The 21357-nt window shown below is 37.5% G+C and overlaps 1 protein-coding gene across 1 annotated transcript in view; it reads left to right on the top strand.

The window, feature by feature from the left end:
* The window catches only part of TENM1 (teneurin transmembrane protein 1), a 590326-nt gene that overhangs the window by 84879 nt on the left and 484090 nt on the right, over nucleotides 1-21357 (top strand). Inside the window, exon 2 of the mRNA XM_004685779.2 lies at nucleotides 9332-9613. Coding sequence (XP_004685836.1) covers nucleotides 9397-9613 — 217 coding nt within the window. The 5' untranslated portion in view covers nucleotides 9332-9396. The remainder of the gene's footprint in view (nucleotides 1-9331; nucleotides 9614-21357) is intronic.

The raw sequence follows: 21357 nt of genomic DNA, 5'->3' as shown, positions 1-21357 counted from the left end.
TCCTCCGGGGCAGGCGGCAGGCGGGGATCGAACTCATGCGGAAGTGGCTTCAGATTCTCAGTGCTGCGCTTTAACCCGCTGCGCCACCAGGGAGGGCCCGGAATAGCTCTTTTAAAAAGATGTGAAAGTTTTCCTTTTGTAAGTGATATTTGCATGTATAAGGGAAAATCTCCCACTGTAAGCAAGCACCTCTTCCTCTCTATCCTAGGAGAAGAAAGATTATTGGAGGTATGTATAAACAAAATTAGGTTGTTTTTCATATTATAAATGTGATGGACTGGCAGGAATTTACCAAAGCCTGTTCTTCAAAGTCCTCTTTGTTTCTGCATGGCAAGGAAAAGTATTTCATTAAGCATTTTCTGTCTTCTTGGCAATTTTCTTTGCCAACCTAGACCACTACTGCCAGCATGGTTCTTTTCTCTTTAACTGAAGATTGTATTTAAGTTAGTCATCTGCACCATTTCAGGGAGTTACTGAGTTTTCCAGAGTCTTTCTCTTGTATGCAAAAGGATTATGTGCCATTGAACATCTGTTTTTCTCCTGTTAATCTTTTCTTTATTATAAGAGGGTGTAAGGTTGGGGAGAAAGTTCCCCCATCCCTCTGGGTTCTCAGACTGTGAAATTAACATCATATCAAATTAGTAGGAGAAAAGAACATGTTTGATTACATAGATATGGGGTAAAATGATGGTGTGTGTGTGTGTGTGCATGTGTGTGTGTGTCCTGAATTTAAGCATGACATAAGTGTCTGGAATTTCAGGGAAAGAGGAGTGAGGTCATGTGATAAGTAGAAGGTGACATATATTAAAACCAGATAAACTGTAACTAGGTTCTACACTGCCATAAGATAGACTTCCCTAATGGAAATGGTCATTTTTGGTAAAAATCCTAATTCTGGATAATACCTTTCATTCTTTTAGGTAGCTAAAGGAATGGAAAATGTCTGTAGTGTGTCTGCAGGGTAGGGACTCAGCTGACCTCCGCTCAGACACTACACAAGGCAAATTGATGCATCTTGGAGGCCTGTTCTGAGCATCTTCAGGGGTCTCAGCTGTAAATTTAGAAGGGTAGAGGGAGGAAAGTTTCCCTTCCCCACAAAATCTCTGTGAGACACCAAAATATCTGTCTGATTTCATGACAAAATCAAGAGATTGGGCGGATAGACTCTCATCAAGTTCAAGTTGTGAGTTTTTTCAATGGTAGATTTAGACATAGAATAGTTTATTTTGTGAAAGACTAAATAAAGTCAGCCCTCAACAGCTGATTGATCAGATACCAAGAAATCATTTTCACCGAATCTCTTGGTTTTACCAGTTTTCTAAATTTTTCCAAATTTTTCTAAAGCAACTGATTGATGCCCATGTGGTAATAATACTATTCTCTTGATATAACCTTTCATCTGAAAATAAATAAATAAATAAAATGGAAAAAAAAAACAGGCCAGGAAAGATCGTTTCAGAAAGTATTATAGATAAAGGGTTAATTGATTTGTTACATTGTGTCAATATATTTTTATTTTTTTTAAAAAGTCCCCAGAAGATAAATGCACAAAAGCCACAATTGTTTACAAGAGAGGAAATGCAACTAAAACATGCAGAGAAAAAAAGCAAGCATACAACTAAGCCTAACTAATAATCAAGGAAATGCAAACTGAACTAAGAAGATACCTTTGATTACCTACATGAAATAGACATTAAAGCATAATGCTCAAAGTCGGCAAGGGTACAATGAGACTGTTCCCACTCATTGCTAATGACAGTGCAAATCGCTACACTTGGCCAAAACCACAAAAATATTCAGACCTTTTGGATCATTAATTCAACTTCTTGGAATCTACCCTAAGGGGATAAAAAACACTGAAAATGCTCATGTTATTTTTGATATAACTTCAGTTAAACTGCTTTTAAATGAAGAGAGAAGAATGTAAATACTCAACAGTAGTCTAGTGTAAAAGTGCATTGTTGTATATCCGCTCTCTACTGTTATTAAAAATTACCATTACAAAAATTTCGGGGAAACATACAAAAACATCTAGCGTGAAGGAACTTACATGGGGGGAAAGGTATGTGTGTATTATGATGGAAAGTAAATGCTCCAGAACTACAACAGCCACTCTTACAGGCTGCTAAGAGCTCGGAGAGATTTCTCCCTGGATTTTGTAAAGATTCAAGTTACTATGTCACTTTCATAGCAAACCCCTGCCACACCCACGCACTAGATCTCTATGTGAGCACTTCCTAAGGCAAAGAAAGGTAAGAGAAGAATCAAGCAAAAGTCCCCATCCTTTCAAACTAAGGACTGCCTAAGCCCCGTGTTTGCTGAATCCATCACTGGGAATTAATGTAAACGTGTTCTGATTGTGGAAAATTAATAATAATGACTTCTAAAGGCATTAGCTCCTCTGCTCACTACATTCCAGGCACTGAGGGCTCATTTCCTCTGTGGCCTGATGCACCTGCTGTCCTCAGGCATTGGCCTGTGTAAACCTTCAATTTTATTTTTCTGGAGTGGAGTGAGCTCCTCTGGTGAAGGTTCAGTCCATAAACAGCACCTATGAGTAGGATAGGCTTGTCTGAGTTGAGGGGAAACCAGGAACAGCTTTCCACTTTCAGAGGACAAAATATATGTGTTTTTCCTTTTTGAAATTAAGGTATAATTCATGTAGGTGTGTAAGATTAACAATGACAAATGGAAAGAAAGTGACAGGATAGAGGGCTAGGGAAGGAGGCTGGTGCCCAGGCATCTCCATGCACGCACACACATACACATACACAGAGCCTAAGCTAGTATTTTAGTTGCACTATTTTAGAATATATTACAATGTGTGAGAAGAGGTTGAGGAGAGGAGCGTGACAGGGAAGAGAGGCGGGAAAGTGGGAGTGATAAATAATGTAAACTTAGCCTTGAATGTCGCCAGCTTTTTTTTTTTTTTTTTTGGCAAATCAGTGTAAGCTTCCCTATGTTAGTCTAAAAATCAGGAGACAATTAAAAGGCAAAATGTTTTTATTTGTGATAAAAAAATTGCAATTAAGGGAACACAGATTTGGGTAAAACTGCAAAATGTGTTCCAAGCAGGGACAGAAAAGTTGATTTTTATGAAAAGAAAAGAAGATGAGGTAAGTGGTTTAAGAAAGAGCTCACTGGACTGTACATAATTGGTTACTGATTCTACCCTCAGACAAAAAGTCCACAAATATCAGTTCTCAGGATCTGATGACTTCTCAAGCAATTGTTTGCTGTTTTGGCCCCATTTAAAGTTTACCTTTTGTCTAGTTCAAACAAGATAGTTAATGCAGGTTCTCTGTAATGGATCTCCTGGCTCCATTTTAAAATGGTTCAACTTATGTCAACTTTTCATACCCTCAGTTCTATATGTTATCATGGGATTTTAGAGCTTCAAGAATTCTTTGAGGCACTTTATTTAGAGAAGCTGGAGGCCCTGTAAGAGGAGAGGTTATATACATCAGGCCACTCTACCAAGTGTTCTACTGAAAGACAACATGAAGTAGTGATGAGAGGGTGCCTTCTGGGGCCTATGTAACTAAGATTACAGCTCTATAGCTTACTAGCTGTGTGAGCTTGGACAACTTACTTGACTGCTCTGTTCCTTGGTTTTCCTTATATATAAAATGGATCTAAAAATAGTATCTACATCCTAGGTTACTGTAAAAAAAATTAATAGTTTTTTATTCTTAGGCAGAATTTCTGAATCGTATGTAGATACATTTTTAATATTTTAAAAAATCGTCAAACTGCCTTCCTTAGGGGCTCTACCTAGGTGTCTGCCCAAAGAGAATACTCTCACCCCCTGTACTTCTGGTCTGTAATGCAGTTCTTGTATGCATACATAAATAACTCCTTTTAAAAAACTACTTCAGAGGGATCTATGCACTCCTATTTCACTGCAGCACTACATATAATAGCCTAGCTTGCAAACAACCTAAATGCCCAATGACAGATGAGCATTTTAGGAAGGCATGGCATATAAACACAATGGAATACTACACGGCTCTAAAGATAAAGTGACAACATGGATAGAACTGGAGGAGGTTATGCTAAGTGAAATAAATTAGAAGGAGAAAGATGAATAATGGCTGATGTCATTTACATGTGGAATATAGAGAAGCCAAACAAAGGGTCAGATAAAAGTAAACAATAACACACCCTAGAAATATAAATATAGAATCGAGACTCCCAGGGGGGAACACACAGGGGAAGAGCTAAGTCGGGAGGGAGCACCCTGGACTTTGATGGAGACCCACAGGTGTCTGATGGTAGTTACAGTGTGATAACATACACCTGCAGGAGGTGATCCTACCACTCTAAATCATACACAATGTTGTAAACCAATATTGTCTCAATTTTTAAAAAAAAAGAAACAAAAAAAGGAGTTAACATACGAAAAACACACGGGGCTGAGGATATTTTCTATCTGCCATTATGAGTGACTGGCTGTTGTTGTTAAAATGATACTTGTGCCACTGCAAAGGCCCATGATTTTCAAAACCAAGTTGGCACTCCATAGTTGTACTGCATGACCAGTCTGAAAGGATCTTCTGCAGTGGCACAGGTAATGTACTAACTTGTTTTATACTCTGCTTCAAAGCAGCATGTGTTTTACCTATACAATTTCTTTTCTTTTAAAAAAAAAAGTTTACCATAATTAAAATAATAGAGAAATAGGTGTTTGATGTGAACAGCATCATATGTACAATTGTTTTTCTCTGTGCTGACAATATCACCCTCTTGTTTAAATAACATTGACTTGTTCAGAATGTCATCTTGAGCATTGAATGAAAATACTAATTTAGTAAATCTGGAGCCTATCTTTTGCCTTCCTGGTTTGGCACAACATTTTCCCAGAGTTATTGTGCTTTCAAACTTTGTTAGATTTAAAGTATTAATCATTGTCCTAATGTTTTCCAACTTATTTTCAAAGAGTGGAATGTTTTGAGTGACTCCAGTCTCCGTGCCATGACTATGGTGACTTTCACAGGTGCCGGCATGCAGAGCAGAGGGGCCAGAGTAGAAGCGGATGTTCCCTCAGCCACCGGGGTCCACTGACAGACATTTTAAGACAAGAAGTTGTGTTTGAGGGTTAGAGGGCAGGAAGGATTTTCATCTCTTGGTTTATACCAGTTTTGTGGTTTACAGGAAGATTGTTTCCAAGAACACTCAATACCCTTGAATATGTGTCACATACCTGTTCGATTCACAGCTGAGAGTAGCTGAAATCAGAATTCAAAAATGGATCAAAATGGTTACAGAAATCTCTCTCTCTCTCTCTCTCTCTCATTTTCATTTTGTAAATAAATATATTGAGAACAAAAGACTATCTGGATTTCCGTGCATAAAGATAAGAGTGATTTGAATGTGATAACATCATAGTTACCAAAACATAATCTTAAGCATTAGATTCGAGAGATTTTTCATTTTTTAATTTAATTTATTAAGTTTGTGTGATATAAATTTGTTACCAAGTGGAAAAGGGAACATTATTTTTGGCCATACCTCTGTTATATTCATCTTCATCAGCATGAATCACAGATTTGATTGAAAGAACAAGCGTGAGATGAAATTTTTGCTTTGGAAAATATAATAATATCTATTTATCAGCATCTTTCTTCTATTATCTCTTTACTAACTATAAAGAATTTATTAAACTTACTCATAATTATAAAGTCTTTGATACTTTACAATGTCAAAGTCCTTAGGTGGAAAACAGTTACCTCCACTCAATAAATTTTTATGAAAAAAAAAAACTGTAAATATTGGTGCAAATGAAGTTAGGTGAATTTTCTTCAGCTGCAAAGATACATTTTTGGAAGTTTACTCTTTGTACATGTCTTACTGTGCACTGTTCAGAGCAAAGACAAAGCCTAGAATTCAGACAACTGTGCACCTTCTGAAAAATAGCCTAGGGACCCTATGAAGAAAAACATTAAAATTAGGCTTATCACAAAGATGGTCAATGGAATTTCAGCAGTTGTGATGGTATCGTCATGAATAAATAAACCAAATCAAGTACTATTCTTGCTCAATATCTTCACCTTTCGTACACAAACATTATTTTGTCTTCATTCTGCTTTGTAGTAGAGTTGTTTGCCACTTGAATTAGGTCGTGAGTTCCTTAGGCAGTGACTATGGCCTAATCATTTCCACGTTTAGTATACCCTCTCTCATGAGTGCTAGGCAAATGTTTGTTTAACTCACTCAGCAAGTATTGAGCAAGTGTTTTCTATGTGCTCTGACACACCTTATTCTAGGATACTGAATAGACCAGATAAAACTACCTACTTTCATGGAGCTTACATTTTAGTGAGGAAAGACATGGCATGTGGTAAACAAATAAGCAAAACATTGTGTGTATCATTTGGTGATAAGGGCTAGGAAAGTGAGAAAGGAGAAGTAACATCTTTTAGTGATTTGCAATGGGAGAGTAAAGGTCCCGTGGTCAAAACATGTCTGATATTTTCAGAACTAGCAAGAAACCTAAAGTTTCTAGAATGTATGAGGTAGTTTTGGAGAGGTTATGGTGTGGTAGTGGCAGTCTTTGTATGGGGTTTTGTAGATCATGATAAAGTTCCTTTTATTCTGAAGGAAGTAGAAATGCCACTGCTGTTTTTGAGTAAAGGAGGGAAACAAAATGACAACATAGATTTTAAAAGCTTCACTTGGGCTGTGTTGTGGGGAATGTGCTATAAAGGAGCAACGCAACAGAGCAATTTGGAGGCTATTGCAATAATCTAAAGGGGAAGTGATGGCTTGAACCAATGTGGTAGTGAAGAAGTTGGGTGATGGCATTGAATTCTGGATATATTCCAAAGGTAGCACCAACAGGAGTTACTGATGGATTGCATGTGGCCTGCGAAAGGCAAGAACCAACAAGCAGAGAACGAGTCATCATTCACCAAAATGGGAAGGCTGTGAGAAAGCAGCTTTGAAAACAGATGGGAATCGGAATTTCAGTGTTTAGTGTATCAAGCTGGAGATACTTTTAGATAGCCAAGTGATATCAGGTGAAACTTAGGCATGTCCAGGGACCCTACGCTGTGAAGGGGAAAAGCCTTTGTGGCCCATTCTAAGGGTTCATGCTCACCTGTGTGCATCAAAGAAAACTGATCAAACTATTGGGTTCAAAGAGTTTTAGTCAATGGGGAGTTGAAAGGAATGGGGTAGAGAGAGGGAGAAAAGAAGTAGGGGAGAGAAGAACTTCAAAATGTGGATCTCAGTGAAACTCTAAGACCAGCCATTCCCTCGTGCGCAAAGTTTAGTTGGAAACAGGCAGGGCCCACAGTAGAGCAGAGCTCCAGGCAAGTGGACCCAAGGTGCCTCCCAGCAGGAAACACAAGCATGAGGTTATGCAGAGACCGAGGGCTGAGATGGGAGGAAACCAAGGAGTACCCAAGCCGAGTCTACCGTGAGGTGAAGATGGCAGCTGATAGTTCCTCGGAGAGTGGGGTGGTGCTGCCTGCTAAAGCTCTAAAACTGGAAAGAAGAGGAACGACCAATGAAACATGGCCCTTGTGGCTTCAGTTTTTCTAACCCCTTTGAAAATAGCTGCCCAGCTCCTCCTTCCCCCTTCCTAGCAGGTGTCTTGTTCAGGAAGTCTGGTTCGTGGCAAACAGAGAGTTGATTCCAGGCCCTTGAGATGTTGGCAACAGGGAAAAGGGGTGAGGGACGGGTAAGGGAGAGTGCTGAAGTCTTCCTAGGAACTTAGAGTTTGGAGTGTCACTTACTGTGAGACTGGACTCCAGCAACGGTAGACAGTGATTCCAGTAAGACTTAGCAGGAAACCTCTGCTGGAGCTGCAAGTCAGGGAGTGATGATGTATAGACAGTATGTGGAGCTAGGAGATGTCAAGAGGTAAGATGACTGCTGAATCTTAGGTGTGTATTCATTTGTAATTCCTTACTGTTTCCTCTCCAAGGGTTTTCATGTCTGCTATCAATTCACATCAAAGTAGGGGATCTCTGCAGGTCATATAGGGAGTATGAAGTTCCACTAGTTAGGTAGTTAGACTATGTGCACCTAGAGCGGTGTTATGTGGTGGATATGATGATGCATATAAGACTCAGATTCTGTCTTCAAGAAAGAGCTTGCTTTTTCTTGTTTTCGAGTTTTGAAACTTTTTTCATACTTCAAACCTTTATGTAATATTGAATGCATCTCAGTTAACTCATAAGACTTTATCCTTGTCCTATGTATTTGCCATACATGGAATACAGATTCCAAAAAGTGCCATATTGTACGTGGTAACAGACTCTCCATTCAGATGCCCATACATATCTTTGAAAATACGTATTCCAAAGTAAAGAAAAATAGAGTACACTTCACTGCAAAATAAAATCATAAAGGTATTTTTTTGTGAGCTAGATTTTTGAACATTGTGTAAACAGACCATGCTGCAAAGTTGCAGCAGTGGATGAAAATGATGATAAAATAATGTGCATAGTGAGGATAAGAACATTTTTTTGCATCTCGGACAGGCTTTGATCTTCCCAACCCTCTCTCTGCTGTGGGCAGGTAATGCCTTTACTGGCCCCAGTAGCTACAGCAGCTCCTGGCATTCTGTGGGAGGGCGGTTCCTTTCAGCAATGTATCATAAACTTTAAAATTTCTGTTTTTTAACCAGTTTTGAATGTACTGTTTGAAATCTGCTGCACCAGTGTACTCACCAAAAATGTTTATATCCTCTTGGTACTATGAAGAACAAAAATTATCACCACCTAACTCATTAAAACTGTTCTTCAAGCCTCAGGCTTGAAAAGCCACAATATGAACACAAAGCACTCGTCTCCCCTCAAGGACACTTTATTTCATGAGCTTCTGTCATTCAGAATCCTTTCCTTCCACAGAGTCCCTGTCTTAAATGTAATATTAAACCAGAGGCAAGAGTGTGCTTTTTCTGAATGTAGTTCACTTATCAGTTTTTGTTTCAAATGTAGAATGTGCTGGGGTAAGATTTGTACTCCTGAACACTTTCATATCTTGTAATGATTTTTAATCTAACCGCTGGCTTTGACGTTAGAAACATGCACAACCACAGCACATTGGTCTTCATTTGCATTGCAGTACAAATATTTTTGAAGGCTGTCTCTCTTTTACCTTGAGTATTTTCTGTACCTTACAGCTTCAACCTAAATGCTTAACAATGTATGCATGTAACACAGAGTGTTATTATTGCCTCCGGCTGGCTTCATGTCATCTGGTTTGTCTTTTGCTCCACTCCTTTGATAGTATAATCAGGACCAATTGTGAATCTGCCAGATGCATTTCTTTGCAAAAGGGCAAATCTAAGAAGGCTTGTGTTTGTCCCTCTCTCTTCCAGGACTGCTTCCATTAAAGGAGTTACTCTTCCAATTTTTTCATGAAACTGACCTTGCTTAATCAGAGATGGAGCAAACAGACTGCAAACCCTACCAGCCTTTGTCAAAAGTCAAACATGAAATGGATCTAGCTTACACCAGTTCATCTGATGAAAGTGAGGATGGACGAAAACCAAGACAGTCCTACAATTCCAGAGAAACTCTGCATGAATATAATCAAGAGCTGAGGATGAATTACAACAGCCAGAGTAGGAAGAGAAAAGAAGTAGAGAAGACTACTCAAGGTAGGTTATTATTGTTTTTTTTTAACTAATATTATTTCTCATCAGAGTATGCTGTATGCAGTAAAGTTATGTTTCAAAGACAAATTTGCTGATGTTAACTGGTTAATATTTTGCACTGCTTACATATGCTTAGTGAATCTGTTTCATATGCCAACCTAGCTAAGGTTGTAGGTTCCATGTGCTTTTTATGGATTATGCACGAATTTGGATGCAACAATCCTCTTATCAGAGCATTCGAAATTTGTCTAATCCTGCAAATAGCCATTTACAGACTGAGGGATAAATCATTTATAGAAGGATGAAAAGTAAACAGCTAAGTGCTTTTCAAGCCATTGCCTATATGGGACAAAAGTCCCAAATAAATATTTGACTTCTAAGAGCTTTAGAGAGGTTAGTGGAGGCCACCAAATAAAGGTCCAGCAGGTCGTCAACAGATACTGAACTCTTGTGCAGCACAGTCCTTAGAAAAAAGGGAGAATTTGTTGAAACCCTTTGTATCGCAGCCATAACATGGAGCTTATTCTTTGAGCAGCTTTGTTTCCTAAATTATGGACTGATAAGATAGTTTCTAATAATTAAGAAACAGGTAGAGAAAAAGCTACTGGCATTGGCACAAATTACTTTGTTTAAAGATTAGGTCAATGCTGACATTAAAAAAAAGATTTTCTGATATAGATCTGTAGTTCTAAAAGTATGGGCAGGAGATCAGCAACAGCATTGCAGAACACCCCAAAGTTAGTAAGTCAGAAACCCAGCAATCTGCCTTCATGAATCCTCCAGGGATTTATGGCGCATGCTTAAATACAAGGATCACTACTCCATTCTCTTTGTAATGTCTAAGATAGCTTCAACGGTCACATCTACTCAGGGTACTTTCTGCTCTAGTCTCTTTCCTGAATTCTAGTTGTAAATTTTTGGTTACCTGCTATACATTTCCAAATGTATAACCCGCTGGAAAATCTAAGTAAATATATCTAAAATGGAAGTGATCTTTACAGCCACAATCCTGCACCCCTTCCTTCTATCAGAACATTTGTTAAAGATGTTTGTGTTCTCCCTGGTCATCCACGTGCACTTTTCTGTCTCAAATCAGCTGTCTGTTTCAGCAGATTTAACATCAGAATGTCTCAAGCCCATCTCTTCTCCATGATCATTATCGCTACTCTTGTTATATTAAATTAGACTATATTTTGTCTCCTGAGTGGTCTTCTGGGCCTCACCTCACTTGTCTTCAGTCTGTTTTCTATGCTGTTACCTCTTTCTTTTGTAGTTTATACTCTCCCCTGTTATCTCCATTTATTCATATTCAACCATCTTTCAAAACTTAGTTCACCATATTTGCCACAGAACCCTTGTACCAGACCTCCATCCATTGTGAGGGTAACCTTCACCTCCATAAACATCATGGCTACTCTCATCGTAACCATTTCTATTTTTGTTATGTGTGTATATACCTTCCTAGATGGTACATTCGGTGAAGCTGGGGATCATGATTTATAGGTCTTTCTGATTTTGAAAGTTTATGTTATGCCATTTTGCTTTTATGAAAGCCCTAGATCACTCCTTTTTTTTTGCTACCTGAAAAAAAAAATTACAAGGATTTTATTGTTTATAACAACAAATGAAAGTGAAAAAAGTATACAGTATTTTCTTTGCTACAAGCTGTCACGTGAGCAGCAGCACCCCAATTAGCCAAAACGCCACCACTAAACTCCTTCCCCCAAAACAGCTTTAAGCAGGCTAGATCTACCATATCCTGCTTTTACTCACTATTAGTGTGATTTTAGGTTTTATGTTACTTAATATGAGTTGGTAGTCCACAAATGTTTTAGGATGTTTTGGGAGTCTAGGAATGCTCAATATTTTTTCTAAGTAAATTAATGGTAATTGCTTTTTGCTTTATAGCTTTTCGGCTTATGAAAAATTTCATAGGATGCCCTACTTTTGGATAGCAAGAGAAACCTGTATTTCCCAGCCTTTATTTTTCTGTAATACTTTGCATATAATGTGTGCACTACACCTTTTTATTTAAGAAATACGTTATCAACCAAAAAATAAATATTCATCATGCCTTGAAAGCTGTTTTTAAAATAATATCTTGTAAAATTCAGTGATTGCAAGTGAAATCTAATATATTCTAATTGGTATTGAATTTTCCAATTAAAAACTTTAAATTGAGCCAAAGATTTAAGATATTATTACTAACATGTGAATAAATGTTAAGTGTTTGTGCTAGTAACTGCATTACTTATTTTTAGCTCTTTGACATAATTGATAAAAGCTTTCCATTCTTCTCCAGTAACACTGTTTAATCCTCCTTATTTATTCAGCTAACGACCATGTACATATTTTATGTAATAATTATATTCTTCTGCTTAAATGGCAATTGGGAAATGATTTCCTATGGGATTCTTGAATATTAGGTTTCTGTTATGCTTTATGAAATGTGTAGTTTCCATTAAAATGTTTCTCTTTAAGGGTTAGGAAAAAGACAATACTTGCAAGCTGATTATAGATCTAAGGCATACAGCAGGAACAAGGGTCAAAACAGGAGAAAGAACATAAGGAACTGGGGAGATGGATCATGGGTGCTATGGTGGTGGGAGAACTATAGGGACTACAACTGAGAGAAGAAATCAAATACTACCCAAAAAATGATAAAGGGAAATAAACAATTAATTTAAAAAATGCACTTCTTTTTAAGTTTGTCTTTATGGACTACGAACTTAAAATTCTGAGTTGTTGTTTTCAGGATTAGAGTCTAGAATATACATATCTAGTATGTTCTGAGTTTAAATAAGAATGCACTTCTATTGATAGTTTGTTCTAAAAACATAAGCCATTTTGCACTAAGTCAGTATAAAGAGTAGCCAGGCTTAGATTTTCTCTCTTTGTTTTGTGATCAAAATGAATTTTGGGACTATAGAAGTTTATCTTCTATGATGCCATTCTAACTTAATTCCAATATCCTATTATATAACTCAAGAAGTTTTTGTTAACATAGGCTACGTGTCAGGCTTTAAATCAGCTTCTAGTCTCTGCTATAGGAAGCTCATAATGTGGTGGAAGCAATGATCATCAAACAAATCATTGCAGTTAAATATAGTAAACACTTTCACAGCTAAGAAAGGGGCTGTGAACATACAGAGAATAAAGGTCCATAAAAAGGTGGTAGTCGATCTAAATCTTAAAATTTGAATTAAGAGTTTACTAGGAAAAGGGCATTCTAAGAGGATAGATTATTAGCAGCTGCAAAAGCATAAAGTTGTGAAATATACTGTAATGGTGAAAATTTCATTATGTCTTGAGTACCTTTACTTTGGATCCAGATCTTGCAAAATGTTGCATGTCCAATTTGGGAGTTCTTTTATTTTTCCTTTAAGCATTACAAAAAAACCCAAAAACTTTTAAGTGATGAGGATTTCATGATAAACTATAATTTTAGGATGAAAAATACAGAAGAGAGTTGTAGATATGTAAGCAGCAGTATAGATGTTTGACTACATTTGGGGAAAACTGGACGCAGGGAGACAATCTGAGTTAGTTCAGTTGAAAAATGGTGATGAATGTCTAAATTCTGACTTCATTAGTGAAGAAGAGATATATTCAATTGATATTAGTATGGTAGATTTGATATGGTTTGGTAATTGCTTGTGAAGGATGAAAGAAATAAAAGCTTGAAGGATGACAAAGTTTCAAGTTTGGGAAACTGGAGGATTTTGATACGGTTACCAGGAGGGGAAGTAAGTGGAAGCCAGTGGGTTTGGAAGAGAAGAGAATGAGTTTCATTTTGAACACGTTAAGTTTATGATGCTTAGGTGACATCTAGGTGGATTCTTCCATCAGGCAGTTGACAGTGTGTTCAGGAAAGATCCAGACTGTTGTTATAAGTCGAGGTGAATTCATCAGTGCCTTATGGTAAGAATTGCCTGCAGATGGGTGAGATTATCTGGGGTAAATGAATAGTGAGATTAGAAGAAGGCCAAGGACAATAATCTGAACCTATTACCTATCAACTGATATGAACATGTTTTGACTGTATTTAATTTTTTTTCTAGCACTCATCCTTCAGTGTGTTGACTTATATGACTAAAATATAAAACATAGCAAGTGAATTCCATTTGAAAACTTGGAATCTCATCTGCCACTGACTCACTCATCTTTAGCTTTAGCAATGTGTAGAAGGGAAAATATGTACCTCTTTGGAGAAGAAATGATCACACATTAGACAAAACCATGGCCCCAGTGGTCTTTTTTATTTTTTTAGTTCTTCAATATCTTCTTGGTTGTTTTATTCCATACATTACTACCAGTGAGTAAAAGAAAATGTTAATTTAAAAATACATTACTATATTTATAAAAATATGTATGTAGCATCTTGTAACATTCTAACTGGAGTTGAGCCTTTCTCATAGATATTAAGGAAATAAAAATCTCAGAAAAATATTAAGTCAAAACAGAAGAAAGCATATATGACATTGATTAGATGCCTTCTCTGTTAGATGCTTTTTATGCTTACTAGTAGTGTAGTGAGTTATTTTAGCTCTCTGAAATGTTTTCTCATCTGCAAAGTTAGCATCATTTTCATGATAATCAATAACATAGTCACAATTACAAAAATAAAAACAAATGATCGTAAGTCTTAACTTGTATGTACTATGTTTCAGGACTCAGCTAAAATTTATTCCTTTTTCATAAGTAACTAATCAGGTATGAGATGGTATACCAGTTTTATAGATTTACGAGTAAACTAGTAACTGAGACTAGAGAGGAATAACTTGCCAGAGCTTTTTGCAGCAAAGTCTTGCTGGTGGGAGTTGGGCTTGGCAATCAAGTCTTTGCCTCCACAGCTCTCATTGTTCAGTATCATACAATCTGTCATACTTGCATCATAGGTTGTGGTAAGGATTAATTGTGATTATACATGTGAAAGTGTTTAGGGACTCATAAATGTTAGTTTCTGTATCCTTCCCCTACAACCTTGTCTGTTTTTTTATGTTCTAGTGATCCGAGGGTTTACAAGATTTAGAAAACCTTCTCATGCTCATTCATTTTTTGAACAGAGCAGATGATATGCTATATAATTTACAATTAAATATTTCTAAGCCTGTTTGTTCATTTCCACTTTTAGTAAATGAATATCTTCCAATTCATGGCTTGTTTAGGGGGAAATAGTAGCATGAGGATATACTTCATCCCATCTGAAAATGCCTTCATTTTCTTATCCTTACTTGCCAAGAAAGCGGCCCCACTATTCCATGTCCACACAATGCTGGATTCGGAAACTGATTTTTTTTTTAAAGCTTTTGAATTAAGGCATGCACACTAATCTGATATTATTCACAATTCTTTACTGAAGGGATGAATAAACTCTAGGTAAGCTTACTTTATATGACTTTTGGCAAATCTCAGCAGGGATAGAATACCTGCAAGCACACAGGCTAACAGTTGTTCTGAATAGCCTGATTTCCAAGTGAGGCGTCAATTAACTAAGAAATTGGTATGAGAGAGGTGAAAATATAAATATACGAGTATATACACCAAGAACAATAATTTCAGTCATGAGACTTGTCCTGTAATTTTTATAATAGATGAGATTAATTGTTAATATAGTCATTTTATTGAAAATTAATTAGGAATAAATAGTCATGCATTCATAGAAAAATAAGGTGAGAACCTACTACAAATTCCAGAAGATCATACACTTAAGATTCTACAGGTGACACAAACATAACTTCCTTCTTGACCTGCTCTTTTGTGACTGCTCCTTCTCCTAAATAGTATTTTTTATTTGTTTGGTGGGATTTTTATACTCTTTTACAACATAAGCCTATGTCTCACATTAGCGCCATCTGGTGGAATAGATTTAAAACTGCCAATTTTATTTATCAAGAGTCCATGGAATCAAAGCTCATCTGTCCTCCATCCATTTATTCACCTACACATGCACCCACCCACCAATCCACCTATTCATTCACCAACCTATACATCCATTCATCCTTCCATGCATTCATCCGTCTACTTATTTATTTTCATATTTTTGAGTGAAACATTTATTTAGTGTGAACTCTGTTCCAGGCACTAACTTAGTTGGAAGAAATTCACTGGAAATAAATGGGAGTTAGTGATTATTATTTCCCTTTCCTTCCCCCAGGTAATAAGCCATTTCTTCCCATAACAGAAGGCATAACATTGCCACATATGAGTTCAAAGAATAGAAAGGTGCCCAAATTTGAAAAGCATATTTTTTGATTCTTATTTCCAGCACTTAACAGCAGTTTAAATCATTGTTTGCTTATATCTAAACCATTTGGATAAAACTTCCTACAAAAATCTTAAAAGAACTTTTAATCTCAGGTTCTATGTTTATGTCGTAAAGATCACAGATGGCAGGTGTAATATAATGTAGCAAGGCCTATAAAATGAAAATTTCAACAGCTTTTGATCACATGTAGTGAAATTTCTGCTGCAAGCATGTTATTCTTCCAGTTGTCACAAGTCTCTAGCATAAAAATCTATAATGACAACCCTGAAAGAGCTTAGACGATAAGAGAAAATTAAGTTATTTAGCAACAGCTCCAGTTTGTTTGTCTCTCAGCCCATATAATTTGTTCATGGGACTTATTCAATAAACACTAAACAGAAACTAAAACTGGGATAGAATATCCACGGCACTTCTGCCACTTCTTCCTCTATCTTCCCCATAATCAAATCATGGTGCTCTTTCTTGTTGAACTCAACTGCAGCCTAAAATCCTCATCAACATAGGATCCCACGTGGCATTCTCCCTTCGTCTTGGTAGCAGATATGAATTATTTTCTATCTGAGATCTACTTATCGGTGTCAATTTCTCTGTTAAACTCTGAACATATATATGGAAAGAGGAATAAGAATAAGAAACAGTCTTTGGAGCCCTCCCTGGTGGCACAAGGGGTTAAAGTGTAGCACTATAAATATAAAGTTGTCTGCAGCCACTGCAGCGTGAATTTGATACCCAGCCAGGGAGATGACCCACATGCCTGCCATACCCACTGCTCCCCTCAGCAGTGTATTTCAGTAGATCTGGCTGCTCTGCTCCCCACTCTGTCTCTGGTGAATCCTCTCACCCCCTGCATCTCTGGCCTGTACCCCAGTTCTTGTATACATATTTTTTTTTAAAAGCAGTCTTTGCCCTCAAATAATTCTGACTACAATTGGGAAGGCGGCTATAATTCATCAACACTGATTCAATATAAGTGGCTTTACAATAGTGACCTATGAATATATATAAGGCACTATGAGAGTCTAGAATCTAGAATCATATACTCTGCTCAGGGGATGATAAAAGTAACTATATTAAGTACCACTCATGGAGTAAAATGCTTTTGATAATTTGTTACTTAAACTTCCCCATAATGTTATGAGGTTGGGATCATTACTTTCTCTACTTTACAGACGAGTAAACTGAGGCACAGAGATGCTAAATTACTTGCCCACAGTCTTAATAGGACTGGGAAGGAAACCCAGACAGGCTAACATCTTAGCCCAGTGCCATAACTACATAACTATTGTGTATCAGGTCTCTCTCTCTCACTCTTTCTCTCTCTCTCATCCATTGAGAACTGCACAAAGAAAGCCGGCATTTAATAGATGAATTTAAAATAGTGGACAGAAGAAAACAGGTGAACTTGAAATGTCAGAAAAGTATCACAAGGAAGGGGTATCACATAAAAAGGGAAGATATTCCAGAAAGAATATATGAGTAATATTGTTTAAAAAAGTCATAATCAGCAGATACAAAGAGTATTGATAAAAGGCAGTACACATTTTAAAAGGTGATTGCTGATTTAAGACCAGAGATTCTCCACCTTGGCTGAACATTAAAATTACCTTGGGAGTTTTACAAATCCTAGTGTGACGACTGCTCCTTAGATCAAATAAACAAGAATTTCCTGGGGTGGGGACCCAACCTTTTTTTTTTTTTAATCACCTGAAGATATTTCACTGTGTGCCTCAGATGGGAGTTTCCTGGCTTATGATTTAAATCATCTCAGCGGAAAATATCCAATCACAAAGATTTGAAGAGTGAATGCAAATGAATATAAGCAATTACTGGATCAGGCTCTTTTGGAGGATGGTTTAGGATCTCAGGAGGAAGGAGCAGCTTTGAAAGGGGAAATTCAGTTCTTCTGATACACAGTGTTCTAAAGTGGAGTGGAAAGTGTTAAAGTTTCTTAATAATCTCTATTTTCTTGACTAAAGAAGAGACACAATTACCTGCTGACAGTGTGGACTGATTCAAGAGCATCAGATGAGAAAGGAGAGAGGTTTTTGGCTAAGCTGAAAAGGAGTTGTACATCTATATCTGGAGTGCAGGAGAGGCAGGACTGAAGGTGAAGATGTGGGAATAGTGATGACAGTAAATAATATTCACCCCTGTGTCAAGCATTTGCTGAGCGGGTTTCTGAATAGTTTTTCTTTCGTCTTTATCATAACTCTGTTGGGAGAGGCTCTGATGTAGAGGTAATCATTGCAACCCCAATTTTTTTTTTTTTAAGATTTATTATTTGTGTATACAGAACTGGGGTACAGGCCAGAGGCTCAGGGGTGGCGAGAGGCTTCACCAGAGACAGAGTGGGGAGCAGAACAGGCAGATGGATGAAGTACACTGCTGAGGGGAGCAGCGGGCGGGTCAGGAGAGGTCTGCCGCGCCATGTGGTCACCTCTGGGGCAGGCGGGAATTGAACTCATGCGGAACCGGCTTTAGATTCTCATTGCTGTGCTTTAACCCGCTGCGCCACCAGGGAGGGCCTGCAACCCCAATTTTATTAGAGTATCAGAGCTTGAGTAAGTAGCAAGGCTAAGATATACATCCATGGCTGACTAAACCCTCTGTTCTTTCCACTTGACTCTCAGCCAAATTTCAGCGGATGATGTCCAGGTTATGCCACATGTTTTAAATATCCATTCTCATTTGAAAAAAAAATGATTCCAAACAACACTGAGTGTCAAAAAGAAGTTGGAAATTCTTTAATTTGGAGGTGCCACAGTGTGACAGATTTAATGGAGATAGGCTGGATCCTTTGTGTGTTAGTTTCTTCTGATGATGAAAAGGGAACTCCAGACTCTCCTCTGAATCATTATAGGGCATCTTTCTCAAACCAAATCACACCATCTTCTGAACATTCTTCAAAGTCTCCCAATGACCAGTATAATGGTTCTTCACAGTAGGGAGGCAGAGAAGTGAATACCACTTAATACTTTGAAAATCTGATCAAAGCTCTGAATCTTCTATTCAGAAACACACACACACACACACACACACACACACACACACGTATGGCACATTGTCTGCCGTACGTTTAAAGGTGTTCAGGAGATGCCTGAAGTCTATATTCATGGACTGTGGTTTGCAATTACCTACTAGGGGGACTGCATTTCTTATTTAATGCACCTTAGTTCCCCCAAGATTTAGCACTAACAGGAGTAGCTACAAGCAGAACCTGGGAGGCTGGGAGACTAAGTGCCAAGAAGTAAATTCTCTCCCTGAATTGTTCACCTTCCATTAGCATTATGTAATCTTGACTGACTATTTTCATCAACTAGCAAATTTCTATCCAGTGCTCAATCTACAGATGTTCATGATTTTGTTTCTAGCAAGAGAGCGGTGTATATATATATATATATATATATATATATATATATATATATATATATGCATACACAATACAGCTCTACATATACATGATTTTTCTAGTTATTCTGAAGTGTATAGAAATATATATTGTATGGGTGAGTGTCAACCTGGCTTTGGAGAAGGGATGTGGGATCAGATTGGTGGACAGTTGAAAGAAGACTACAACCAGTGATACAGTATGCAAGTTGCAACTTGGGGCATCCTTCTCAATGTTATCATTTCAGTAAAACTATGCTTTTCCCCCGTATAAGTTTGGACCATAGGTAGCCACTGTCAGTCACAATTTGTCATTTCCTAAACAGTGTATTACCAAATGGTATAGTTCACCTAATAGGGCTAAATCTGATGGATATAATTGTCTGTATAGTTTCTTAAACTGACTTTATGAAGCAATATGTAAAGACATGCAAGTGTGATTTTTACCTTTGACCACTTGTCCTTTTCTTGATACATATCCTTTATCCAGGAATAGCTAGGTCATTTTCTCAATTCTTTTGCCATCATGTCTGTAAAGCTACGTGTTCTTTGCTCTCAGCCTGAAAATCACTCTATTCCCTTTCTCTTGTCTACCCCTGAGACCACTTTGCTTAATACTATGTTTAATCCTTTAATGCTTCTTCCTAAATCTAGATTAAAGCCTGCACCATGGATGTAGAGTGATTCCAGTGACCCTTTCTTAAATAACTCTTTGGAATTGTGTATTTTCCTTTGAAGATCTATATAATTTCAAAAAGAAAAGACTGGCTTTCTGGCTGAGTGTCAAACACATGACTGTGCCCTGGGAGACAAAGCAGCTCTTCTCTTCTAGCTACATAATTTGGTTCTTCTTTGTGAATTGCTTCAGGTACAGGGCAGGATCAAAGGGGACATGGAACCGTGGGATTGCGAAGAGTGAGGAAAAAAGAAAGCCTTTTCCCCTTTTAACTCTTTAGAGTCTATTTCATGGTTAACACAAAGACCAGACAAGCGAAAGTCAGATGATTTGAATGACACATAGGATAGATAACATGGCTGAAGCTGAGACTGTTGAAGAATGATGAAAAAGGGAGGTTGGTGAAATACAGAAGGAAGCCTTTGCTTAAATCTAAAAAGTGAAGTGAAAGGGCATGGATTTAGTTCAATAGATAACAGGGAAAATCTCTGCAGGTCTGGAAGAGTTTTAGTTCATAAGGTTGATTGAGACTATATCAGTGTTACATGTTGATTTTCTTTTATTACAAAGATTTGAGCAAAATTCAAATTAGCATTTCAAAATGTAAGTTTATATTCATATGAACAGTCAAAAGCAGTTTTAAATATCTGCAGAGGCATGACTCTGAGGTATGCCAACATGTTCTGTCAGGAAATCAACCTGTCAGAAAACTGTGGTTTTTTTTTCCCCCTTTTTGGTCATCTGTGATGCAGAACTAGCTCCATATACAAATAAGCTCTATTTATTTTCAGCACTTTTCTTACTCATTATAATTCTGCAAGGGTCTAGAGGTGACAGAAGATAAATCTTGATCCCTGGGAACCTTGGAAATATTCTCATTTGAAGCCTTTATACCAAAAGCTGAAGATTCTGCTGTCCTGTCAGTATAAACTGAGCCATGTGCACTGCTATTGTGGTGCCAATCATTCCTGTAGCACATGAAGTATTTAATTTTATAACTCTTGAGTCTTTAACTGTTTGAGCAAATGACCCTTTATGTCTTTTATGTCGTGTAAGAAAGCAGTTTGAAATGAGCTCAAAGGCAAAAGAAAAAGAAATTTAATAAGGACACTCCCTAAACCTTTCATAGAATTTCAAGGTTTGAGTTGAGATTCATTTCTCTGCCTTCAACTGAGACATTTACAAGACTTCACTACTAAAGTCCAATTATGTCTCCTCATTAATGGTTCAAGTCCAGAATTGTCAAGAACGCTTTAAAAAATTATCACATTGGGCCCTCCCTGGTGGCGCAGCAGGTTAAAGCACTGCACTAAGAAGCTGAAACCACTTCCACATGAGTTCGATTCCCGCCTGCCCCAGAGGTGACCACATGGCGTGGCAGACCTCTCCTGACCCGCCCGCTGCTTCCCTCAGCAG

Source organism: Condylura cristata, unplaced genomic scaffold, assembly GCF_000260355.1.
Source record: "Condylura cristata isolate star-nosed mole 26May11 unplaced genomic scaffold, ConCri1.0 scaffold00019, whole genome shotgun sequence".
In the NCBI taxonomy this organism is placed as follows: domain Eukaryota; kingdom Metazoa; phylum Chordata; class Mammalia; order Eulipotyphla; family Talpidae; genus Condylura; species Condylura cristata.
Note: the sequence above shows the minus strand (reverse complement) of the source record. Positions and strands in the feature narration are given on the sequence as shown.